The 27,859-nt window shown below is 39.0% G+C and overlaps 1 protein-coding gene and 1 pseudogene across 3 annotated transcripts in view; one reads left to right on the top strand and one right to left on the bottom strand.

Annotated features, from left to right (window-relative positions):
- Positions 1-4,468: 4,468 nt before the first annotated feature.
- Positions 4,469-27,859, bottom strand: part of LOC308271363 (olfactory receptor 4F15) — a gene marked incomplete at both ends in the record, with an annotated part of 42,940 nt that continues 19,549 nt past the window's right edge. The window contains 2 exons of one of the 2 annotated variants that reach the window (XM_080707661.1): positions 4,469-5,071; positions 16,229-16,564. In XM_080707661.1, coding sequence (XP_080563787.1) covers positions 4,469-5,071; positions 16,229-16,564 — 939 coding nt within the window. Of the gene's footprint in view, positions 5,072-15,625; positions 16,565-27,859 lie in introns of those variants that run through there. The other variant, XM_080707660.1, reaches the window with a different exon arrangement.
- On the top strand, positions 19,119-19,542 carry LOC308271369 (large ribosomal subunit protein uL23-like; annotated as a pseudogene). Its single transcript has one exon. The product of its transcript is annotated as a large ribosomal subunit protein uL23-like (transcript).

The raw sequence follows: 27,859 nt of genomic DNA, 5'->3' as shown, positions 1-27,859 counted from the left end.
AAAATGGGAGTAGGGAGGACAGAGTATGGCACCAGTTGACCCACATAAATATACATATATATATATATATATATATATATATATATGTATAGTAACAGATGTACATACTATGTATGTATAGATATAGTAGCTCAGAAAATGCCACCTCATTCTCAAACTATTGTCTCCAAGCAGGTTCTTTTTTGTTGTTGTTTTGAAGATTTAAAGAAGTTTATTAAAAAGATAGAAATACAGAAAATAGTTACAGCCCCATCCCAAAATGGCATGGCGGAGGGTGGTCCGAGCCGATTCACCACCCACCCCCAAGCAGATTCTTCAGCTGTACTTGAAGTAAAGCCTCACTGCTCTATTAGACCAGTAGATTTTATGTGACAGGGCCACTAGATCTAATGGACATGTGCGTACTCCCACACCTCCATTTCTTCAGTATGGGTTCTTGGTATAATCTGATGTTCTGTGGCATTCTGTGTCTGCATATTAATTACTCTGTACTCCTAAGGAAAGTGGTTGCTCAAGCCCATAAAATCCTGTGTTGTAATTGACCAATATGTGCTTGATGGAAACTTTGCATCTTTTATTTCTACCAATTTTTCTAATACCACAGGATATGCCAGGTAGTATTACCTAAGTGCCAGGAACATTTTCACAAAGCTTTTATCCACTGCAAAACAAATCTTTTCCAGATCTCCACTCCACAAAAAAAACTGACAGTCTTTTATGTCTTCCAATACATAGGTTTGGAGTGGTGTTTCTGATTATAGACTATGCTTCCTTCAGAAACAGAAGAAACCTACCAGGCTTTGGGATTGCTTATTAGTGAAAGGGGGTACAAGATACAATAATTTTTCTTCATTTTGAAGGGAATTTCCTGACAGGCTCCAGATCATTGAAATCCTAAAATTTTAATAATGTGAAATTTCATGTTTTTTTTTTTTTGCAATACTGGGAATGGAACTCAGGAGCATTCTACCTCCAAGCTACACCCCCAGCCCTAGTTTTTATTCTTTATTTTGAAACAGGGTCTCACTGAGTTGCAAAGGGCCTCACTAAGTAGCTGAGGCTGGGCGCAAACCACAATCCTCCTGTCTCAGCCTCCCGAATGCTGGGATTACAAGCATGTGCCACCTCATCTAGCTATTTCATGATTCTTCAAAGAGTCTTCCCTCCTTTGAAAGCACATGGGTATTACAAAGTACCCAGTACATGACAATTCTTCATCTGTTTTTATAGAATGATAGTATTGATAGAATCGGCCATCATGGTAGTCTGTAAATCATTCAAATGGTCCAGGTCTTTTCAGATTATATAGTATGACAAAGGATAAAACTGCAAGTACATTTGTGGTCCAGTCCAAGCAAGTGCTATCTAATTCTCATTTCTGAGGAAGATAGAAATAAAATCTACTAGATGAATTAGATCAGCAGTCACATATACCCAAGGCTATGTTTAACTGCTCCAGTGAAGATATTGCCTTTGGTACAGCAGATGCAGTTTAGGCTATTATTGGGTTGATTTTACAATAGTCATCTGATTTTTATAGGGGGATGCACTAGTGATTTAAGTTGGGATCAGCATTTCTGTATTTTTAGAGTATCTTTTTGCCGCTGCTTCCCCTAAAAAATAAGAGACATTTTTTAAATACTACCTTAGACTGGGAATGGGACAGTCATAATGGTCACTGAGGGGTTGTCATTTTAGTGAGCTCAATATGAACACTATACAGAGTAGGAATCTATGTATCACCTAACTCCTGTGTGCTTCACCTCAAAAGGATAATGATGACCCTTCAGGATAGACATAAATGTCAACTCTGTGTCAAATAGTCCTTAAAGGTGATACTTCTGTTTTCCTAGTGTTTGATTATGCAAGTATATTGTCATAGGTAACTCTGGGGAAAGTATCAGTAGAATCACTAGGCTTTTGTACAGTCTTTTCTCCTACTATTTTTATACTAAAGTAACGTTGGTGATGCCATGTATGCCAACCTCTCCTAAAAAGGTAGTATTAAAGCCAGGCATGGTGGCTCACACTTGTAATCCTAGTACTTGGGAGACTGACACAGGAAGATTGCAGGTTCACAGCCAACCTCTGCTACTTAGTGAGGCTCTCTGCAACTTAGTGAGACTTTGTTTCAAAATAAAGAATAAAAAATAGGGCTGAGGATACATCTCAGAGATAGAATGTCCCTGGGGTCCCATCCCCGGTACCACAAAATAAAAGGATATCATTAGGGTGATCTAACCAGGTTATGGATCTAGATCCACTCAGATACCTTCCTATATCTTTATACTTTTTCCTTTATACTATATCAGAAAAATTCTGACATTTCAACTTTGCTGGCAGTAGTGAGTGCCTAGAACAAAATATCAATCTTTTAACACATACATAATAAATATTTGTAAATTTATTGGCCTATAAATGCTGGACCTTGGGGGAGTCACCTAGAGGAGGGCCCACAAATATGGATTGATTTCAGATATAAAGGTTATTTTGATAACTTTATCACCAGAGAGGCACTATCATGCAGGGATTATGATAATAGATCCTAGTCTACATTGCCAGACTTTGAGTCTAGCCCCACTGCCCAAGACAATTTGATGATACTTAACATCTCAGTGACTCAGATTCTTCCTCTGTAAAATGTGAATAATGAAACAATCTGCTTCAAAAAGTTCAAGGTAAAGCATTTAGAATACTACTTGGATCCCAAGAAGTACTTTATGAGTCACATCATTTGTGATCTCCCTTGGAATACAAATGATGATAAATAATCCTAACTCCATCACCTCAGAAAGGAAATTGCAATTAACAGGCTCCTTTCTATTCTTCGGTAACCATATTAAAAAACAAGCTGCACAAATTTTAGACAAAGAGAACTTTCACACATATCTTAGTAAAATTTTATTTTCTATTTGCTGAACTATTTAAATTGTACATTTCTGAGAAAGAAGTATAATGATTTTAATGTGACTTACTTATGCAGAGTACACAGTTCATCAATCACATTCCCCTCCCCAAAATATCATCCATGTACACTGTGTGCATGTACAGAAATGTCACAGTGAAGCCCATTAATAGGTACAATAAATATGTGGTAATTTTTAAAGTTTTTTTTTAAAGAATGAGTAAGAAAAGTATAGATATGAAGTTGAGAAGGTGGCCTTTTCAGAGGTTAACAGTTATCATAAATCCACAGTCATTAAAAGAGTATGGTATGGCAAAGCAATAAAAAAAATAGAATAGCCAAAAAAATTGATTCCAGAAATAGATCCCAGTATATATCGTAATTTAGTATAGGAAAATACATTGCTTCAGTTCGAAGAAAAGAAATAAAACAAATGGCTATTCATCCAGGAAAGAAAACAAATTGAACACTTTCTTGCCAAGTATCATATAAAAATTCAAAATAGATTAAATATTGAAAATTGGGCTGAGGGATAGGAAGCACATCAACTGTAAGTATTTGGGGGGATTTCAGAACCTGATTGTAAATTATAATCAAGGGTCTCTGTAAACATCATTGTAAACAAAAGAATACTGTTTAGTAATGAGGTTTAAATCTTTTTGTAATCAAAACAATGGCTTGAAATTCAGCTGTGATGGGGCTTGAACAAAGAAATATAGAGTAGTGGTAGAGATTAGGAGAGGATTTTGAAATGATAAAAAAGTTTTTAAATGCTAATTATAATGTGCTGGAAGGAAGAAATACAAATGAAGGGTGCAAAGTTCTCATTCAAAAATAGGCCTCTAGGAAAAGCTAGAAGAATGGAATATGAGCATAAATTCAACTACAAAATTGATTTGAAAGTGAAAGGGCACTGATATAGAAACCAGGGCCATAGTTTCTGGTTCTTGACTCTCTCTGGTAATTTCTAATTATGTGCCCTTGGGCAAATTACAGTCACCCCTCTATTTTTTTACTTTAGCATGTTAACTTGAACAGATTAAAACAATGTTGTCGGCAATTCTTTCTAGCCCTAAATTCAAATTGTCTATATATCAGACTAACAAGACTGTGAGATAGAGGAGTCTGATAGAGTCAAAACATAGGCAAATTAGAAAGAGGGGCAACAGAAAGCAAACAAATTAGGAACAAAGGTGTTAAAGTCAAGATAGATAATAAACAGATCAAAGATCACCTGAATAAATGCTTTGTCTATCAATAGAATAATCTATCCAATATAGAAAAGGTAAAAATATTATTTGCTCATTTGCATGACACTTTCCTAGAACATGAACTTTCAACATGGTAGGTTATAAAGGACATATAATTTGGGTTTTCAATACTTTGATATAGAGAGTGTCAAAAAAAATACATCCCTTCTAATTGAATGAGGAAATAGACACCACCAGTAGATTTCTGGGCATATAGCATATATCTTGTGTATTTCTTTGAAACTGCATAATGTCCTTTCTGCAGCTACCAGGAGGGAGAATCTGTAATTCCATACCTTCATAGCCAATCCATTTATGAAATTTTCCTATAATGCACAAGATGATTGCACAGTCGCCTCATTGCCACTTTCATGTCCTTGTTCCTGAATGTATAGATAACTGGGTTCAAAAATGGAGTGATGAATGCATCAAAAATTGCAAGATATTTATCCAGGTGGGATGTGGGAGAGGGCCATGTGTAGAAAAACATCAGTGGCCCGAAGAACAAGATGACCACGGTGACATGAGCTGACAGTGTAGAGAGGGCCTTGGAAGTACCCCCAGAAGAGTGTTTCCAAACAGTGAAGAGGATGAAGATATAGGAAATGACTAGCAAGACAAAGGAGCCCACAGAAATGAGTCCACTATTGACAGTGACCATGAACTCAAGTTCTTGAGTATTTGTGCAGGCAAGTCTGAGAAGCCGAGGAAGGTCACAGTAAAAACTATCAAATATATTAGGGCCACAGAAAGGTAAACCTACTACAAAAACTAACTGGACCAATGAGTGGATAAGGCCAATGATCCAAGAAGTGACTAAAAAGGATATACACATTTTGGGGCTCATGATGGTCAGGTAGTGGAGAGGCCTACATATGGCCACATATCTGTCAAAGGCCATGGCTATGAGCAGCACCATTTCAGTGCCCCCAAGAGCATGACTGAAGAAGATCTGGGTGATACATCCCCCAAATGAGATGGATTTGTGCTTCTTGAAAATATCAGAAATCATCTTAGGAGCTGTGATTGAGCAAAATACCATGTCAATGATGGAGAGGTTTGCCAGGAGGAAGTACATAGGGGAGTGCAGATGAGAATCCAGGGTTACAGTGAACACGATGACGAGGTTCCCCATCATGCTTGCAGAGTAGAACAACAAGGAGAAGACGAAGAGGAGAAGCTGGAGCTCCCATGAATTAGTGAATCCCAGGAACACAAACTCTGTTACCACAGACTGGTTGTTTCCATCCATTTCCTCAGATACTAGGATCAATTTTCATCTTCCCTAAAGGAAGGAAGAAAAATGAAAAAGTACTAGTACTCAAGAAAGAAAGGCTCTGACCATGGAATAATTATATTAACACTTCACACAGCAAAATAACCTTCATTACATGCATCCTGGGTTTCTATGTAGAAAAGTAGCTGGTTCCCAAATGGTATTATTTTGTTACTACTATTACTAAGTTAGTTCCATCTCTATTTTATTTACTATTTGTTTTGTTTTGTTTTGAAACAGGGTCTCCCTAAGTTGCTGAGGGTTTTGCTATGTTGCTGAGACTGTCTTTGAATGTCTCAGCCTCCCAAGTACTGTGATTAGAAATATGTGTTCCCACACCTGGCTTTACCTTTTGACTTTGATTTTTCATATGAATGGATGTGATTTCAACCGTCCCTTTTTTATGTTATTTATATTGTTTAATTGTACTTTAAAAGTTTCCCTTCTTTCTTCAACTTTCTTTTGTGTGTGTGTGGTACTAGGGATTGAACCCAGGGGCATTCTACCTCTGAGCTACACACCCAGCCTTAGTTTTTATTCTTTATTTTGAAACAAGGTCTCACTAAGTTGCAGGGGGCCTCACTAAGTAGCTGATGCTGTCCATGAATCTGTGATTCTCTTGTCTCAGCCTCCTAAGCACTGGGATTACAAGTGTGTGCCACCACATTCAGCTCTGTCTTCAACTTTCAATTTTTCTCATTCTCCAGATCACAAAATTCAAATCTCAAAGTCCCAGGTAAAAGATCCTTCATATGCTAAATCTGTCCAATCTGCCTGCATCTCTGTGTGTAGTTAGCATTTATTTCACTTTACTTCTGATGATTATATAAAAGTTGATCTCTCCAATTGTAAGAATCATGCCTGGTCCACATGGGTTGCCCCCACCACCATCACAATCACCAACAGGGACTAATACAGTCAGTCACAAGTGCTTCACATTTGTTAAACCAAGAAATAAATTAATAGGACTGAAGGATGACATGAGTTAAGAGAGCATATCATAATTTAGTAAATTCAGCTGGATATGGTGACGCATGCTTGTAATCCCGGTATTTGGGAGGCTAAGGCAGGAGGATCACAGTTCTGCAGCCAACCTCAGCTACTTAGTGAGGCCCCCTGCAACTTAGTGAGACCCTGCTTCAAAATAAAGAATAAAATAGAGTTTGGGGTTAGAATGCCTCTGGGTTTAAATTCCAGTACTGCAAATAAGGAGGAGGAGGAGGAGGAGGAGGAGGAAGAAGAGGAGGAAGAGGAGGAGGAGGAGGAGGAGGAGGAGGAAGAGGAGGAGGAGAAAAATTTAGTAAGTTCATATTAATAGTATGCCAATCAGAAGATAACACAAGACTGCAAGATCATTCCTAAAATTGTTTAATCACACAAAGAAATAGGTGCACAAGAATATTCTGTCATAAAATGAATATGGCCGTTCAGTTATTAATTTTTAAAAATCAATAAAGGGCTTCTGTCTCAGATAGAAGAAATCATTTTATTTTATAGCTGATACTATCAAAACTCATTGTTTCTTACATAAAATAATGTTCTCTGATGGAGATGTACACATCTATTTGACTTCCAAAAATAAGAATGATGTTACATAAGGCAGTCTGATGCACCTTCTTCCCAGTCTAAAATTGAGCAAGGCTCATTTTAGCAGGAATGCTGCACAGCAGACATTCCCAGGAATGGGCGTGCGGCATCTCCTTCTGAGGAATAGTATTAGGCATGAGTATTTTGGGATTTTTGGAAATTGGCCTTGTTATCAAAAAGGTACTTGAGACTTATGTTATTTATGGCCCCAAATTGTTTAAAATAATTCAAGATTTACCCCCTGAAGCTTGAACATTTATGTACGGTTGCACTTGAATTTCCAAATGACCAACCTAACAAAAATTCTATAAAGATTCAGACAATCACAATCAAAACAAGCCTTAAAGGCAACTGATCCTCCCTGGGCTTTTCCCAGGCAAATATTAACAATAAACCTAAGACAGAGCCAAGACAAGTTGTTCCCACCGTCATGAGTTCTGGGAGGCCAGCATATGTAATCAGAGGTAGGCTATGGTAGAGTGCCTACTGACCCCCAGTAACCCTAGCCCCTTGGTCATACACTGGGTATGTGGACAGCAGCAGAATACATGGGTACCCAATCACGGCCTTGGGACATGAGAAAGTATAAAACGTTCCTCTCCTCAGTAGTGCCTATTAATTAAAAAACAATGATGCATATCACTCAATTTAATGCTTACTATAAAATATTGTTATAATATTGCATTAGTAGTTAATAAATTCTGATCTTTTCCTTAGTTGCTTTAAGAGGAAATGTTCCCTTAAGAAAAAAAAAAAAAACTGGCCATCTGTCACCTTACCTTGATGTATTATTTCTTTATGTATTTACTGATGTATTAATTCTGAAAAAAAAATTGTAAGAGTAGAATGTAGCCAAAAATGAAAGTATAAAATGCTTGCCAAAACCGAAAGTAGAGAGAGCAAAAATGTAAAATAAAGAGAGCAGCTTTACCCTCCACTGAGTCTGCGTGCTGTTTCTCCACCGAACTTCACCGACTCCTCGCCCCACCGCTCGCGGACCCCAACTCCTGCTAGGGCTGGATCCTGGCAGTAGTCTTTTTTCAAAATACATTTGGAGTGGATAAAAAAGTACCAGAAATATAATATTGTGGAGTGAGGAGTTAATAATGTCTGTATCTATACTTGGGAAGAGGATGATAGTTGAGATATAAAGTCCATAAAAAGAACTAAAGGGTTAGTGGCCAGATCCCAGCATGGGAAGGTAATATAATATTAGAGTTCTTTAGAGATAAAGAAAAGAATTATTTTGTTCATTAATTAATAAGCACTTTGAAAGATTAGAATACCTGACACTGTTCAAGAATTTGAGGCTATCACACTGAGAAGAATTCTTGCTTTTGTATAGTCAGTATTTACCATAGAAAATGAAATTCTGCTGACAGCCTCAGCAGGTAGTAAGACTTTCATCAACCTGTTGAGAGCCTGTTTCAAAAATAAAATTAAAAATAGGGCTGGGGGCATCATTTGGGGGTTGGATGCTCCTGGGTTTGACCACCAGTGCCACTACATAAATAAATAAATAAATAAATAAATAAATAAATAAATAAATAATAAAGTCTGGGGGTATAGTTCAGAGGTAGAATTCCCCTGGGTTCAATCTCCAGTACAAGAAAGAAAGAAAGAGAGAGAGAGGAAGAATGGTAAACTTAGCTACTAATGAATTTATAAGAAAAAGAGCAAAACTAGAAGAGGATTTATTGGATCATTCAGGGGGGAAAAAAAGTTGAGATTCTGTGTAAAATTTGCACAAAGACAGAGCCTAGGCAGAATTCAAAGTGAACATTTTTAAAAGCTAAATTCACTTTTTAAATCAGAAGTGAAATGGATTAAAACATGAGAAAAAAAGACAAAGAGAAAGTAGATTACTGAATGCAGCAAGAGGAAAAGATAGTCATTTAGATGAGAAGTTGTGATAAGGAAGAGATGGTACAGTGGAAATTTGTTTAAATGTACCAACTTAAAAGTTTCGTGCCCCAAACATTTCCTATTAACATCCAGTTGTATTATTTTAGGATAACATACCATGGTCTGTAGTCTTGCTTTCACTGCTAATGCAAGGCTATTCCATTAAGCTATTATAAACAAATAGATATGTTACCACATGGCTTTCTTCAGCTGAGATTTTTTTTTCTTTTTTTGTGGTGCTGGGAATTAAACCCAGGGATGTTCTACCTCCGAGCTACACTGCAGCCCTATTTTTTACTTTTTCTTTGGAAACAGGTCTCGCTAGGTTGATAAGGGCCTCAATGATAAGTTGCTTATAATCCTTTAAAAAGCAAAGAGAAAACAATGCAAATAGCAAATGTCAGCATATCTGGAAACTTACTCTGCTATCTTCACATTTCTTGAGGACTGCATCTCTGGGTGACCGTCTCTGTGGCCTCCAGGAGACCCTGGGCTCTGAGCACCTGATCACTTTCAAGCATTCCCCTCAATCCTGGAAAGACGTGTCCTCCCCTAAGATCAGTAGGAGATATTCTGTTTTGAGTATTCTACTTCTGTCTTCACTTTATGGAGCTGGGCAATGTTTTAGAATAGATTTATGACAACTTTACATTTTAAATTTTTGAAACAAAAGAGAAATGTCTATTTTCCTCAATTAATAAAAGTGATTAAGCTAGAAGAAAACTAAAAATATGTTGTTCTGACTTAATTTCTTTTTTTGTTGTTGTTTTTTCATCCAGTACCTACATATTAGTTCTTCCTTGGTTTATGAGGTTTGAAAATTTATTTCCTGGGTTCCTTGCTTCTTATTAATGTAATAATCCAAAGGTTCTCCTCTGCAAAAAGAAAATCTTTCACCTTTTAATAAAGCCGATGTCAACTAGGCATGGTGGCGCACACTTGTAATCCCGGTACTTGGGAGGCTGAGACAGGAAGATCTCAGGTTCTTGGCCAGCTTCAGCTATTTAGTGAGGCCCTCTGCAACTTAGTGAGCTGTTTCAAAATAAAGAATAAATAGGATTGGGGGTGTAGCTCAGGGGTAGAGTAACCCTGGGGTTCACCCCCAGTACAGCAAAAAATTAAAGTAAATAAATAAATAAATAAATAAAGCCAATGTTCACTAATTCCTCCTTTGTGGGTTTAAAGTTGTCACAACTCTCAGATTAATGTTTAATATTCTTCAACTTGGTAAATGTGCTCCTCTGCACCCCCTAGTTTTAATCTCTCAGTTCTTCAGCCTTTGCTCGTAGGATCCACCTTCTGTCCCTTTATTTTGACTAATCACCCATTTCACCACCAAGCTGCTCATTGTATTGACCTAGAAAAAACACAATAGATATTTTTAAAATGTAAACAAGAACCTGACAACTAGCTGCTGGCTGTCAAACATTGCCTTTAATGCCCTGCTTTTTTTCTCCATTCTTTCATCATCTAATTTTAACCAATACTATAGCATTTTCATTTGGGGTTAATTCGGTACCTAAATTCAATAAGTGTTTTTCTTCCAAACAAAATTTCAATCACTCTTTCTCCATCTTCATTCCATAAAACTGGGGTTTTCTTTTTAAAACTGTACTTGTACCACCACTTCACCAACTTTCTATTTAGCTCTTCTCTAAAGAAAAGCAGACGACAAGCTTGTTAGGACGATCAGCACGTCTCCCAGTGCTACTAAATGTCCCTTAAGATTCCTGGCTGAAGCAAATCACGGTGCGGATTACAGACTGCAGTGTCCCTCACCAAGTCATTTCCCAATCCTAGTTTTATTTTTTCTTTTTATTTTTATTTTTTGGGGGGTGGGGGGTACTGGGAGTGGAACCCAGAGGCTTCCTACCTATACTCCAAGCCCTATTTTATATTTTATTTGGAAACAGGGTCTCACTAAGTTGCTAAAGCTGGCTTTGAACCTGTGCAATCCTCCTGTCTCAGTCTCCCAAGCGCGGGGATTACAAGCGTGCACCACCACGCCCGGCCCCAATCCTAGTTTTAAAGCAGGGTTGCAACAAGCATGGTGGCGCACACTTGTAATCCCAATACTTGGGAGGCTGAGACAGGAGGATCGCAGGTTTACAGCCAGCCTCAGCTACTTAGTGGGGCCCTGCTTCAAAAACTTAATGAGACCCTGCTTCAAAATAAAGAATTTTAAAAAATAGGGCTGGGATATATCTCAGAGGTAGAATGCCCCTGGGTTAAATCCCTAGTACCAAATACTTATATATGTAATTAAGCTTGCCTCTTGTTCTCTGTAGCCACAGAAATTTATATTCTGCTGTGATCCTCATCGCTTCCACCACCAACACCTGTTTCTGCCTGATCCAAGCCAAAGCTTCATTGAGAAAAGCAGCTGGTTACCTGCCTCTTCGTTGTCGCTGGAGATTATCTAGTTTAACATCTCCTTGTCATTCTTCCTTTGCAGCTATTCACAGCTATTCACAGGCTATTATCTCAGTCACATGGAGGTATATAAAATGTTTCTATAAATGGAAAAGTTAGCTAATTAGCTGCAGTGGAGGACAGTGACCAAACAAAGCTATAATGACCTGGTACTGCAAAACTAATCAATTAGCCTAGGAAATTGTCTCCTAAAAATGTATTCATTGTGGTCAAAGCAACGAGGGGAAAGGTTGATAATGGGTCACAGGAGGGCAAGGTGACAATGAAATATTTAAGGAAATCAATCTCTATCAATTTGTGTGTGTGTGTGTGTGTGTGTGTGTGTGTGTGTGTGGTACTGGGGGTGGAACCCGGAGGCTTTCTACCTCCGGGCTATACTCCCAGACCCATTTTATATTTTATTTGGAAACAGGTCTAAGTTGCTGAGAGCCTCACTAAGTAGCTGAGGCTGGCTTCGAACCTACGCGATCCTCCTGTCTCAGCCTCTCAAGCGCGGGGATTACAAGCGTGCGCCACCATGCCCGGCTCTATCAATTTCTTTGCCCCTTTAAAAGCTATCATAATGAGTGAAAATAACTCCAAGTAATCTAATAATATTCAGTTTCCAAGAGATTCATAAAACTCATATGGCTGGGGGTGCAGCTAGGAGGTAGAAGGCACCCTGGATTCAATCCCCAGTGCCACACACAAACAAATATCAATTTCACTACATTCCTTGTTTAGGTTAATATCCTTTATTTTTCTACACAGCACTGAGTACATTTGACATACCAAATCACTTATTCACTATGGTTGTCTGCCAAAAAGCCAACCAATTTTAGTTGAAAGACTATTAGTTATTTAAATTAATTTGGACAAAATAATTTCTGAAATAATTATTCTCCCTATGGGAAACTTGGCAAGAATCTGTTTCAAAATTAAAAATAAAATAGGTCTGGGGGTTGTGTCTTAAGGGTAAACTGCTCTGGGTTCAATCGACAGTACTGAAAAAGAAGAGAGTTAATCTGACATGGTATTTGGGGTAGGGCCTTCTGGGAGGTGATAAGAATAACTAAAGTCATCAGGATAGAACCTCCATGATTATTAGTAGCCTTCTAAGGAGAGACACATGGAGAGATTAGAAGAGACACAGATAGCCAGGCGTAGTGGCGCACGCTTGTAATCCCAGCACTGGGAAGGCTGAGCCAGGAGGATTGCGGTTCGCGGACAGCCTCAGCTACTTAGTGAGGCCCTCTGCAACTTAGTGAGACCCTGTTTCAAAATAGAGAATAAAAAATAAGGCAGGGGTGTAGCTAGGAGGTCAAATGCCTCTGGGTTCCATCCCCAGACCCACAAAAAAAAAAAAAAAAGAAGAGACACAGATACATATTCATACCCTCTGTCTATTGCCATGAGATATGCCAGACAGGCTACGACAAGATGTAGCACCTCAAACTTGGGTCTCCAAAAACATGAGCCAAAATAAAATTCATTTCATGAAAACTTAAAATCATTTAAAATACCCTTATAAATATCAATTTTTTCTATATATAGACAAGTGAAAAATAAATTACAAAAAATTAGCTATCTCATCAACTGGGCTTGGTGGCACACGCCTGTAATCCTCGTACTTGGGAGGCTGAGATAAGAGGATCAAAGGTTCGAGACAGCCTCAGTAAGGCTGCAAGACTCAGCAACCTAGCAAGCTCCTGTTTCCAAAAAAATGGCTGGTGTGTAAGTCCAAAAGAGTACGCTCCTGAGTTCAATCCCTAGTACCACAAAAAAAAAATTAAATATCTTATACTATGACTTTGATTACATTCTAACTTTAACAAATTGTCATAAGCATTTTGAAGATAAAGGCTTTGTCTGCCTTATCATATGTTTTCTTCCAAAGCAACCTTTAAAGTTCCCTGCAGTCAAGGAAACCTAACATACTTGTTGACTAACAAAAGAATCCAATTGTTGAAATAATTCCATTGTCTCTTACCGTGTCTGTCACTTGGAAGCAGAAATAATATTAATAAATGTTGACTTTAAGATAATAAGAAAAAGAAATATTAAGAAGCAATAGGATTTGTTTCTCTGTACCTTTATTTTTTATTGACAGATAATTTTACATCTTTGGCAGAGGCAGTGCCATTCCTCCTGTATGACAGGGTAGCAGCTGGGAAGTGAATTCCTCAGGGCTGGAAGGCTCTGGCAAAACTGAAGCCATCATCACTCTTGATTTTAGTTATAATAATGATAATATTAATGATTCTTTGGGGGAAATGAAAATTGCTTTAATAGGGATAGCTGTTCTGTAATAATTCAGAAATTGATATGAATATGACTGAAAAAAGCCCTAAGACTTATGCTGGGAACAGCACTAAGAAGAACATGACCCTTGGAGGGTTAAAACAGAAGACTTCCCTCTTTTGTTGTTGTTTCTTTAGGTGGGTGGGTTTGTTTTTGTTTATTTTGTTTGTTTGTGCAGAACTAGGGATTGAACCCAGGGGCATTCTACCTCTAAACTCCATCTCCAGCCCTATTTTTTAATTCTTTATTTTGAAACAGGGTCTCACTAAGTTGTGGAGGGCCTCACTAAATAGCTGAAGCTGACCATGAGCCTTCAATCCTCCTGTCTCAGCCTCCCAAGAAATGCGATTACAAGCATGCGCCACCACGCCTGGCATGGAAGACTTTGTTATTACACTGACTCAGAAGTTTTGAAGTCTCTGGTTTGGTTTGGTTTGCTTTGCTTTGCTTTGCTTTGCTTTGCTTTGGTTTGGTTTGGTTTGGTTTGGTTTGGTTTGGTTTGGTTTGAAAACTGGCCCATTTTAAAGTTCAGTCTGATTATATAGCACTTAGAACAGTGAGTCCATTATACTTTGGTCTGGTCTGCTGGAGCCCAGTGTAGGAGGCTAGATCAAAACAATGGCTTCAGCCAGGTGCGGTGGTACAGGCCTGTAATCCCAATACTGGAGGCTGAGACAAAAGGATCATAGGTTCAAAGCCAGCCTGAGCAACTTATCAAGGGTCTCAGCAGCCTAGCTGTTGAGCCTTTTCCAAAATAAGAAATAAATTCAGAGTAGAGGTGTAGTTCAAATGTAGAATGCCTCTGGGTTCAATTTCCAGTACCACAAAAAAGGCTTCCCACCAAAATTGTTTAATACAATTTTATGCTTAGTTAGCAATTATTTATGTCAAAATTTATCTTTTCAAAAAAACTGGTGTGATTTCTGTCTCCTTACTGGACTTTGGAAAAAAAAAAAAAGCCAGATTATGGCTGGGCATGGTGGTACACACTTGTAATCCCAGTACTTGGGAAGCTGAAACAGGAATATCCCAAGTTTTGAGGTTAGCCTCTGCTACTTAGTGAGAACTTTTTTCAAAATAAAGAATAAAAAATAGGGCTGGGAGCAGGGAGTGGTGGCGCACGCTTGTAATCCCCGCGCTTGGGAGGCAGAGACAGGAGGATCGCGCAGGTTCAAAGCCAGCCGCGCTGGCTTGAGACCCCGTTTCCAAATAAAGAGTATAAAATAGGTCTGGGAGTGTAGCCCAGAGGTAGAAGGGTTTCCAGGAACCCCAGTACCCGAAAAAAAAATAGGGCTGGGGACGTAGCTCAGATGTAAAATGCCTCTGGGTTCCATCCCCAATACCGCAAAATAAAAAAAAAGAAAAAGATTAGTAGTAAATAGCTGGCAAATAATGAACTAAAGAGATCAAAAACAAATCAGCTAAGTAGGAATACAAACCAAATGAAGTAAAAATAATTATCTTTACAGTAAGATAGCCTACGTAAAATAGGAAAAATATAAGATGATAACAAGCCACATTAATGACTTTAAGAAATGGATTCTTAGCCAGATTTGATGATGCACACTTGTAATCCCAGTGCTTGGGAGGCTGAGGCAGGTTCAAGGACAGCTTCAGCAAGTAGTGAGATTCTCACCAACTGAGCCATATGCTGTTTCCAAATAAAAATAAACAGGGCTGGGGATGATCTGAGAGGTTGAATGCCCCTGGGTTCAATCCCCAGTGCCACAAAAAAAAAGAATTGTCGAACATTTATTTACTCTATTTACCATTATATAATCCCGTTGGTGAGATAAGGTAGCCGTGACCTGTAGTCTTCAAGTCTGTTATATAAGATTGATATTACCACTCAATATAGGGAGAAAACAAAAGACAGGGTCAAAACACATTAACAGATAGTGACGTTGTGGTTGTTTAACATGGTTTATATAGACTATATCCATCTGAAATTCAAGTTACACTTTGCTTTGTCGTATATCCTCAGTGTATTTAAGAAATTTTACTATAGCTCACAAACTGAGTGCATAGTCTTCTCATTGCCGCCTTCATCTCTTTATTCCTAAAAGTATAGATAACTGGGTTTAGAAAAGGAGTAATGACGGCATCAAAGATGGCAAGGAATTTATCCATATGTGATATGGGAAATGGGCACATATAGAAAAAGATTAAAGGCCCAAAGAACAAAACTACCACGGTGACATGAGCTGACAGAGTGGAGAGGGCCTTGGATATACCACCTAAAGACTTCTTTTGAACAGTCACCAAAATAAAGATGTAAGAGATGATCAGAATTAAAAAAGAGGCCACGGAAATAAATCCACTATTGGCAGTAACCATGAGTCCCAAAGTGTAGGGCTCTATGCAAGCAAGTTTTATAAATCCAGGAAGGTCACAAAAAAAACTGTCTAATTCATTAGGGCCACAGAAGGGCAAATCCACGACAAAAGCCAACTGAGTCACTGAGTGAATAAGGCCAATAATCCAGGAAGCCACTAAAAATAAAACGCATCTTCGGGGGCTCATGATGGTGAGGTAGTGGAGAGGCTTACAGATGGCCACATATCGATCAAAAGCCATGGCTATGAGCAGCACCATCTCCGTGCCCCCAACTGCATGGATAAAGAAGATCTGAACTACACAGCCCCCAAAAGAGATGGTTTTGTGCTTTCTGAAGAGATCATAGATCATCTTGGGAGCTGTGGAGGAGCAGAATATCAAATCGATGATGGAAAGGTTGGCTAGCAGGAAGTACATGGGGGACTGTAAACGAGGGTCCGAGGTCACAGTCAGCAAAATGAGAAGGTTTCCCATCAGACTTGCCACATAGAACACACAGGAAAAGAGGAAAAGGAAGAGCTGGATTGCCCACGAATCCGAGAGTCCCAGGAACACAAACTCAGACACCACAGAGTGGTTGGCTCCATCCATCACCTCTGTCAGTAGTGATGATGCTCATGCTACCTGAAAGAGGAGAGTAAGGAGAAATTGACTTAGGACAAATGGCACTGAACTGGGCAAAATCATGGGCAATTCAATAGTTGTCAGAAAACTAGACAAAGGCCAATGTATGCATCTGGAGACAATTTTCATCACAAAGCAATTCATATTATTCTGTTGTATATTTTATTGCCAAAAATAGTTTGCACAGAAAAAATAGTTCTTTCACTTACTTGGATAGATATCTCTATTGCAATTTTTGTTGTTGTTGTTGTTGTTGTTGTTGTTGTTGTTGTTGTTGTACTGGGGTTCCTGGAAGCCCTTCTACCTCTGGCTACACTCCCAGACCTATTTTATATTTTTATTTGGAAACAGGTCTCTTAAGCCAGCGGGGCTGGCTTCAAACCTACATGATCATCCTGTCTCCACCTCCCAAGTACGGGGATTACAAGCGTGGCCCTACTGCATTTTTAATATTATTTTATAGTCATATCTCATATGTAACTGTAAGATAAAAGGCCTTTTAAGTATTTGAAATATTTAACTAGCCGGGCGTGGTGGCGCACGCTTGTAATCCCAGCACTTGGGAGGCTGAGACCGGAGGATCACACAGGTTCGAAGTCAGCCTCAGCTACTTAGTGAGGCTCTCAGCAACTTAGTGAGACCCTGTTTCCAAAAAAAATCTATAAAATAGGTCTGGGAGTATAACCCAGAGGTAGAATGCCCCTGGGTTCCACTCCCAGTACCACACACACACAAAAAGAAATATTTAACTATTTTTGTGGGTTTGGTGATGGAACCCAGGGGCATTGGACCTCCAAGCTATACCTCCTGTACTATTTTGTATTTTTATTTTAAAATAGGGTCTCACTAAGTTGCAGAGGGCCTCACTAAGTAGCTGAGGCTGTCCATGAACCGTGATCCTCCTAACTCAGCTGGTATTACAAGTGTGCACCACCACACCGGGCTTCACTATTTAACTATATGAAATATTAAAGTGACAATGGGTTTCATAACTAGGAGAGTCCTCAATATATTAATACCATATATAATCAAATTGTCTGGTCTTTCCAAATACTTCCTTTTTTTGCAGTACTGGGGATGGAACCCAGGGGCATTCTATCTCCAAGCTACACCCCCAGCCCTATTATTTATTCTTTATTTTGAAACAGGTTCTCACTGAGTTGCAAAGGGCCTCACTAAGTAGCTGAGGCTGTCCGTGAACCAAGATCCTCCTAAGTCAGCCTCCCAAATGCTGGAATTGCCTTCCTTTAATTTTTAAATACTAGAGATGTAAATTTCTCTTCTCTGTAAGTTGGACAGACAAGGTAAGTTATTTTAGAAGAAAGCAATAAATACAGAAGTAGAGGATGCTAGATCATGGCACTGCCATGAGTGCTGGAGAAACTAGCACAATTATGGGTACAGTGGAAGAGGTTTTGGCTAAGAGTTTGAGGAGGGAAAAATGTAAGGCATGGAGTAAAAGAGGCAGCCAAAGAGAAAGCAAGAAGCCACAAATCCCAAGTAGAGGAGAACACGTAAGAGTGAATGTATGGGATGAGAGAAGATTATAAATGTTCCTATCTACTTACATAGAGAGGAGCTCACTGACAAATAAATGCCTAATAAAATAGCAAGACATGAGGGGTTTTTTTCTCATAAGTTTGACAAATATTTAAACATTTGACAAAATTCAAAATTTTAGAGGAAAAGGAAAGAGAAGCATGCTCATAACACCTGATGGTGGGAAAGCAAGCTGATGAGAAATTTTCCAATTTGGAAATATCTTCTACATTTTTATATGTTCATAGACTTTGACTCAGTTGTTCTACTTCTAGGACATTTTCTGAAAATACATATGTGTGCAGGTGAACAAAGCAGACAAAGAATAGCATTTTGTTGTTATTTTAGCCAAAGCACTGTTTCTAAGGATAGAAGCCTGACAATACAAGCTAAATATTAGGAGATTAGATAATTAGCTTTAATAGAACCCTTCCTTGGAAAACTATTTTTGTAGCCATTTATGATACTAAGATAAACCTAAGTATATTTAAACAGGATAGACATGAGAGAGGTTGGCAATTTCCAATACTACTTTTACCCACCTGGGTTTAAAAATAAAATTAGAGCCGAGCATGGTGGCACATGCTTGTAATCCCAGCACTTGGGAGGCTGAGACAGGAGAATCACACAGGTTCAAAGCCAGACCCAGCTACTTAGTGAGGCTCTCAGTAACTTAGTGAGACCCTGTTTCCAAATAAAATATATAATAGGTCTGGGAGTTATAGTCCAGAAGTAGAATGCCTCTGGGTTCCATCTCCAGTACCACCAAAAAAATAAAAATAAAGTTAGACAAAATAATAAATGGAAAATGTCTAGGTTAACACAAAAAACATGCTGACAACTATTGTTTCTAAGGAATGGTTGGAAAGTAATGAAGAGAACATTTAGTTCTCACTTTGTGCTCTTCCTATCTTAAATTTTTGTAGTGCGAATATATTAATTTCACTCTTGCAATGAAGATAAATGTAGGCCTTTTACCAAGATGGCGCCAAAGGCGAAGAAGGAAGCTCCTGCCCCTGCCAGAGCCGAAGCCAAGGCAAAGGCTTTGAAGGCCAAGAAGGCAGTGTTGAGAGGTGTCCACAGCCACAAAAAGAAGAAGATTTGCAGGGCACCAACCTTCTGACAGCCCAAGACACTGCAGCTCCAGAGGCGGCCCAATACCCCAGGAAGAGCGCCCCAAGAGAAACAAGCTTGACCATTGTGCCATCACCAAGTTCCCCCAATCACTGAGTCGATCATGAAGAAGATAGAAGACAATAGTACATTTGTGTTTATTGTGGATGTCAAAGCCAGCATACCAGATCCAACAGGCCGTGAAGAAAACTTTATGACATGGAGGTCGCCAAGGTCAACACCCTGATCAGGCCTTATGGAGAGAAGAAGGCATGTGTTCCATTGGCTCCTGACTATGATGCTGTGGATGTTGCCAACAAAATTGGTATTGTCTAAACAAAGTTCAGCAGGATAATTCTAAATATATGGCTTTTCACTCTGTAAAATAATAATAATAATTAATAATAATAATATGAGCCAGGCATGGTGGCACACATTTGTAATCTCAGCATTTGGGAGGGTGAGGCAGGAGGATCAGGTTCGCAGGCAGCCTCAGCTACTTAGTGAGGCCCTTTGCAACTCATGAGACCCTGTTTCAAAATAAAGAATAAAAAATCAGGCTGGGGGTGTAACTCAGAGGCAGAATGTCCCTGGGTTCCAGCCCAGACCACAAGAAAAAGAAAAAGAAAAAAAATACGAGTGAAGCTCTCTATTTAACTCACTAAAATAAAAAGAAAATAGGTTTTAGTAGGGATAAGCAACTAAGTTCCAGTGCACCTTTGCAGAGTTCTAAACCCCACAACTTTGTTTATCACAAAGCACCACCACTGCCACAGAATGTGAAAACAGAGAAATGTCTCAGAGACCATCCACTGCCCAGTCAACTCTCCTCTGCCAGGGTCTGCTCATCCTTGTGCAAACCAACGTAATCATCTGTGAAAAATAAACTGAAATTTTTGTGAGATTATCTTCAGTTCAGCAAAGCCAATAATTACAGAGTTTTTTTTTTTTTTAAATAAACCAATGTTTGGAGTCACTCAGATAAAGCTTATCTGCTGGACTATAGTGGCACACACCTGTAATCCCAGTACTTGAGAGATTGAAGCAGGAGGATCTCAGGTTCAAAGCCAGCCTCAGCAATTTAGCAAGGCTCTCAGCACTTTAGTGAGAGCCTTTTTTAAAATAAAAATAATAAACTGGGCATGGTAAGGCACACTTGTAATCCCAGTACTTGGGAGGCTGAGACAGGAGGATCTGGGTTTGCGGACAGCCTCAGCTACTTAGTGAGGCTCTTTGCAACTTGGTGAGACCCTGTTTCAAAATAAAGTATAAAAAAAATAGAGCTGAGGGTATACCTCAGAGGTAGAATGACCGTGGGTTCCATCTCCAGTACCGGAAAAAAATAGAAAAAATAAAAATAATAAAACAGAGCTGAGGTTATACCACAGAGGTTTAATCTCCAGTCCTGGGGATTAATCTCCAGTCATACATACATACATACATACATACACACACACACACACACACACACACACACACACACACACACTCATATCTTCTACCTTCTAAACTTTAGTCTCAAGTTACTAACAAAGTTCAATTATTTAAATCTACTGGATAATACTAAAATTTTCAAGAAAGCATTTCAATCTGATGCTCACAGAACTTCCGCCACCAGTTTGTTCTTCCTGAGATGAGTAGGAAGAGTCCAGGACACCATTTAGTACACAAGAACAATGTGTGGGAAGCGGCGCCCGAGTTATATGCTTCCAAAATGATTGTTCTTACCAGCTATCAGTGCAGCAAGACTTGTAAACAGCTGTGACCTGAATAGGACTTTTTCACTGAATGCAAAATTCATTTATTTAGAATTAAAGAAGCCAAATACAAGGAGGGTAAATGACTCTCCTGAAACTACAGAACTAATTGATGGCAAATTCAGAATTAATATGTTTGCCCTCTGGCCTCTTCCTTTCAGATTACCTCCACTATACGATTTTCTCTAACTATGATTGATCTTATTTTTGCATCCAGTCTGTAGCCCAGTAAACCATAACATACCAAAGATACAAAACAGCAAGAGAAGAGTTTGAAATTTTCACCATAAAAGAAAAGAATAGCTGGGTGTGGTGGCGCACGCTTGTAATCCCAGTGCTTGAAAGGCTGAGACAGGAGGATCGCACAGGTTCGAAGCCAGCCTTAGCTACTTAGTGAGGCTCTCAGCAACTTAGTGAGACCCTGTTTCCAAATAAAAATATAAAATAAGACTGTGAGTGTAGCCCAGAGGTAGAAGGCCTCTGGGCTCCATCCTCAGCACTGCACAATAAATAAATAAATAAATAAATAAATAAATAAATAAATAAATAAATGTTTAAAGTAATGGATATGCTACTTATTCTGAAATGATAGTTGCACAATGTAGACAAAAACATCACATTGGCTGGGTGTGGTGGTGCACGCTTGTAATCTCAGTATTTGGAGGCTGAGACAGGAAGATTGCAGGTTTAAGGACAACCTCAGCAAGTAGTGAGACTCTCGTCAACCTAGAGAGACCCTGTTTCAAAATAGAAATTAAAAAAAAAAAAACTAGGGCTGGGGGTGTGGAGGTAGAATGTCCTTGAGCTCAATCCCTAATACCAAAAATAAAGTCACACTGTACCCCATATATCTGTACAATCATTATGTGTTTTTAAAGTTTTAAAGTAAAACCAAGTGTGTGTGTGTGTGTGTGTGTGTGTGTGTGTGTGTGCGTGTACCGATGTAAAAGCTAATAGTTTCTTTAGTATTGCTCGAAATTCTTTATATTTTACTTCAACTAGACAGATCTTCTGGTCTTTCTTTCTTGCCTGAAGACAGACCCACATGCAAAACATCTGTGCAAATGCTACAAAATAACCCCTAGGATACTGGACATGAAATCATGGCATGTCTGCTCATTCCTTGGTCTGCTACATTTTTTTTTTTTTTATTTTTTGGGTGGTACTGGGGTTCCTGGAAGCCCTTCTACCTCCGGGCTACACTCCCACACCTATTTTTACATTTTTCATTTTGTTTTTTTTTTTTTTTTTTTGGTGGTCTGGGGTTCCTGGAAGCCCTTCTTCCTCCGGGCTACACTCCCAGACCTATTTTTTATATTTTTGAAACAGGGTCTCTTACGCCAGCACGGCTGGCTTCGAACCTGCGCGATCCTCCTGTCTCCGCCTCCCAAGCGCGGGGATTACAAGCGTGCGCCACCATGCCCGGCTACATTTTTCATTTTGGAAACAGGGTCTCCTAAGCCAGCATGCGCGGCTGGCTTCGAACCTGCGCGATCCTCCTGTCTCTGCCTCCCAAGCGCGGGGATTACAAGCGTGCGCCACCACGCCCGGCTATCTGCTACATTTTAATTGTTGGTTAATCTGCTTTGAATAGCCTATAGAATAACAGAACTGGTTCATTTCTTGAGGTGGATTAAATTTTCCCTCTAATTGCCATGTGTTTCCTCTTGAAGTGCTGACCTCCATCAAGACAGTTTCCATCCATCAAACCTACCTGGACCACTGTTGAAATTATCATAGAATTAAAAAGACATCGAATGCAGAATTCTCGCCTTTGAAATGTTATCATCACTTGGCATAAAATGTTATATGTAATACCTTCATAGACGAAAAATAGCTAATTAACAGCACTTAACAGTTGCTTAAATACTGCTGTAGAAACCTGGAATTGCCATTTTGAGCACATTTTGCCAAGGGAATTGTTTCCAGGGACCACAAAAACTTGACCACAGCAATCAAAGAGAAAAGTTGATAATGGGTCACTTGAGAGAAAAGAAGAGAGACTAGGGAATTTGTATGTGTGAATATCATATACTTTTTAATCTTGTTACCTGCTTGCTCTTCTCATTTATAAGGGGAAAGACCCTGTAAAAGTGAAAATGTAAACTTCCCAAAAATGAAAATAAAGCTTATCACCTCTGTAGGAAGAAAGGAAGAGCAAAAAGAGAAAAAAAAATCCTAGAATGTGATCCACATCTCATATAAAGGATAACTAAATTAGATGTAATAAGTCGTACGGTTGTCTGGTCAACACTTAGCGAATCCTCTGTTATGTGTATGACATAAAGAAATGAACAGATGCCATAAGAACAGCACAGGAGGACGAATTCAAAAGGCTAGTGGGACTGCGATGAGGGAAATTGCTAGTACTTTAACCTCTCAGAAGTTGAGATCTTTTTCTTTAAAAACTTCAAAAAATTATGCATACACATGTACAAATATGTAACAATAAAACCCACCATTATTACAATTATAATGTACCCATAAACATACAAATAAACAAAATCAGCAGAACAGAAAATCTCTGGTTATATTTTCTTTCTTTACCTAAAAACTATTCAGAGAGTAAGTGGAAGGGCCTTTGGTAAACTGTAACTACACAGAGTGCTTTATGTCAATTTTCTATTGGTGTATAACTAAGTAGCTTACAGCAATAACATTTTTTACTCATGAGTACAATTCAGGCTAAGCTTAGTGGATAGTTTCCACTTGTCTCCCCTGTAGCCTCGATCATTTGATGGCTTGACTCGGGTAGTAGGTTTAAGAAGGACTCATTCACATGTCTGGAGCCTTGACATGACTTACCAGCTGGGCTTCTCTCTCATAAGGATCCTACTGAATGACAAAACTTTCTGTTTATTGAGAAGGGAGAGAGGGTGTTGGGGATTGAACTCAGAAGCATCAACCTTTGAGCTACACCCTTAGCCCTATTTTTTATTTAAAAAAAAAAAAACAGCGTGTTGCTAAGTTGCTGAAGGCCTCTCTACATTGGTGAAGCTGGTCCCCAACCCTCAATCATCCTGTCCCAGCCCCAAGTACTGAACTTACCATCATGCCCAGCTTCCAAGTTTCTTTATATGCTGATGGGGAGTGCTACAAGAGAACCCAAGGAGAGAATAAATTTCTGCTGCTCAAGCAGAACAGAAAAATATCTGAAATATTGTGGTACACAGGACACATTTGTCTTTACCAGGTCTTGCAGCCCAATGTTTTTATTATCTTAATGTTACTTAACTTTATTCCAGTGTATACTTTTCATGTGTGATGACATTATTAAAATTCTAAACACCAAGATAAATATTTTACTTATTCCAAATATTATTCTACCTCTTTACTAACCGAAAAATATTCAAGGCCTCCTTCTATTGACAAAATGAATAAATCCAGATGTGAAGGATTTTACTTACAAAACCCTAAATTTACAGTTGAAAACATTTGTGACCATCATTCATATAAATGCTATCAAGAAAGCATACTAATATCTTTCCTCTAGATTTTATTGTTCTACTGTGCCTCATATAACATAAATGAACTTTTAGTGTCTGCTATCAGATATGACAGCTATTGTTAAATCCTGCTGTAAGAGGGCATCAGGATTAAAACTCCTTTTCCAATTATACTTCCATCACCAGTTGGCTCACTTAATAAGTGATCATTCTATTCTCAAAGCAAATTCACAGAATTTTTCTCTTCTTTCAAAAATACATCCTGAATTTGTCAACACTGAAGCATCTGAAATGTTACAACCCTTGGTGAATATACAGCTAATCTCCACCTAATTTAATACATCAGCCTCCTAATAGGTCTCCCTGTTTAAACTCTTCCTTAAATCTATTCTCCAGTAGAAAGCAAAGTGATATTTCCAAGTGAAAGCAGCATCTTGTCACTCCTCTACTTGAAACTTCCCAGTGGTTTCTAACAGTAACAACCTAAAGTTGAGAGGGGCCAGCAGGAAAAGATAAGCCTGAAGACTAAACAAGGGCCAGATGGCTGAGCATAGCAACACACCCCATAATCCCAGTACTTGGGAGGCTGAGACAGTAGAATTGCAGGTTCAAAGCCAGCCTCAGCTACTTAACAAAACTCTGTTCCAAAATTAGAATTTTAAAGCAAGCTTGGAGTGTAGCTCAGGGGTAGATGCTCCTGGGTTCAACTCCAAGTACCAGAAAAGGGGGTTGGGACAAAAGATGAAGAAATTTATTACCCTGTTAATTAGTTCAAACTTCATTCTGAGGACAATAGGGAGATACACTGAAGACTGATGCAGGATGTGATGTGACAGGATCTTTACTAGAGCAGCTGGGTAGAGGGTAGATTCAGGGAATCTTAGTAACTACAGAGAAACCCATCAGGAGATTATTATGATGGTATAATAAAAGTGCCACTGAGTAATGATATAACTGAATAAATTCAAAAATATTTAGAAGGTAGATTTAACAGTCCTTGGGAGCTGATTAATGAAGAGGTAAGGAAGAGGATATTCCAGTTAAAGGAATAATGGAGCCACCATACCCTAAGAATGGACAATAACATGAAAGCTGGTTTTGAAGAGGAAAATGATAAATTCAACTTGTGACACTGAACATCACTTATTGGGCAGATACTGAAGTGGCAATGTCCAGGAGTACATGGCTGAATCTCAGCAGAAACATCCAGACCGAATATGTAGATTCGGGTGTCATCCAGGGGTACCTAATGACAAAAAGAAAATAAGTCTCATGAGGAGACTGTATAAATGAAAAGACAGTAGGCTTGAGAAGGACCTCTAAAGTCAGCCACAACTTCAGGGATAAGCAAGAGGAACAAATGCCAATAAAGAACACTAAGGAGAAATGGTGATTAAAAAAAATATCGAGAAGGGGCCAGAGAGAAGGGAAAAAAAACAAACCTGGAAAGGACAGGAGAATAAGAATTTTATAGAGCCAGGCATGATGGCACACGCTTATAATCCCAGTACTTGGGTGGCTGAGGCAGGGGGATCCAGGTTTGCAGCCAGCCTCACTCAGCTACTCAGTGAGTCCTCCGCAAGTTAGTGAGACCCTGTTTCAAAATAAAGAAGAAAAAATCGGGCTGAGGGTGTAGGTCAGAAGTAGAATGCCCCTAGGTTCAATCCCTAGCACCATAAAAAAAGGAATTTTATACAAGATTTAAAAATTGGCAACATTGAATTTCATTCAAAAAATAGAGAAAAGCACTGAACCTCCCAACAAAGAAAAGCCCAAGGCCAGATGGTCTCACAGCTGAATTCTGTTGTCCTTTGCTGATATTTCCTGTGCATTTGTGATTTTCTCCGTGTATTCAAAGGCCTCGAAGAATCTAGTTATTTATTTTATATAGACTTCCTAGATCACTAGGAGATTAATTATACCAATTAAGTCCACAATGAGGATGCCCTTTCTTGCAAAGATTTAAGGCATGGGTCTGACATGCTATATTACAAAGCCTTGTGACTGAGAAAAACATTTACAGATGTTGTCTTTTTTTTTATTGGTACAATATAAATTCACATCATAATGTGGATCATATTGGAAAAGGTATACATTCACACAGTGCTTGGTGCCCTCTGCCCCCCCCCGCTTCCCCTCCCCCACTCCCAGCAATGAGTGCCCAGGTTGACCATGCTACATTCACACTTACACACATATTTGAATGTAGCTCCTCCATTAATCAACCTCAGCCTTCTTCCTCTCCTAACCTTCCTTTCTAGCTTTTCTAGCTTTTCTGAGGTTTCTCTCTATTATCTGGAATCCCTCTGGTATCCCAAATACTCCCTAGTTGGGCATATTAGAGAAAACATATGCCCCTTCTCTTTCTGTACTTGGCTGATCTCACTTAACATAATGTTCTCCAGGTCTTTCCACCTTCTTTGCAAATGACATGATTTTGTTCTTCTTTATTGCTGAGTAGAATTCCATTGTGTGTATTTCCCATAATTTCTATTTTTTTTTTTTTGATGGTACTGGGGTTCCTGGAAGCCCTTCTACCTCCGGGCTACACTCCCAGACCTATTTTTATATTTTTCATTTGGAAACAGGGTCTCCTAAGCCAATGTGCGCAGCTGGCTTCGAACCTGTGCGATCCTCCTGTCTCTGCCTCCCAAGCGAGGGGATTACAAGCGTGCGCCACCACGCCCGGCCATAATTTCTATTTTTAGAATAGAAAATAGCCAGGCAAGGTGGCGCACGCTTTTAATCCCAGAGGTTGGAAGACTGAGACAGGAGGATCACATAGGTTCGAAGCCAGCCTCAGTTACTTAGTGAGGCTCTCAGCAACTTAGTGAGACTCTGTTTCCAAGTAAAGTATAAAAAAGGTCTGGGAGTATAACCCAGGGGTAGAAAAGCCCCTGGGTTCCACCCCCAGTACCACAAAAAAAAAATAGAAAATAGAAATTTTTTACAGCTGGGGAAAAAAATATCCAATCTTTCTGAAACTCTTCCCCAAAAAAGTAGAAATAACATTTCCAAACTCATTGCATGAGACCAGCATAATCTTAATGCCAAAGCCAGATAAAGACACCACAAGAAAAGAAAACTATAGGCCAATATTTCTAATGAAGATCACTGCAAACATCCTCAACAAAATACCAGCAAATTGAATTCAACAGCGCACTCAACTGCTTAACCAAAGTCAGGTCCTTCAGCCTGGGACCTAACTAGAGAAGACATCGACTTGCTGAAACCATTCTCAAACCAGTCTGTAAAGATGGGCAGGTCAAAGGGAAAACAGAGTGATGTTTCTTAGCTAAAAGCAACATCTTGCCATTCCTCAACTTGAAACATTCAGTGGTTTCTAATAACAGGATAAAGTTGAGAGGAGCAAACAGGAAAAGAATAATCTGTATCAGGTCCACTTG

Source organism: Muscardinus avellanarius (assembly GCF_963383645.1).
Source record: "Muscardinus avellanarius genome assembly, chromosome: 12".
Taxonomy (NCBI): Eukaryota; Metazoa; Chordata; class Mammalia; order Rodentia; family Gliridae; genus Muscardinus; species Muscardinus avellanarius.
The sequence above is the reverse complement of the archived record's forward strand: the minus strand, read 5'-3'. Positions and strand labels throughout refer to the sequence as shown.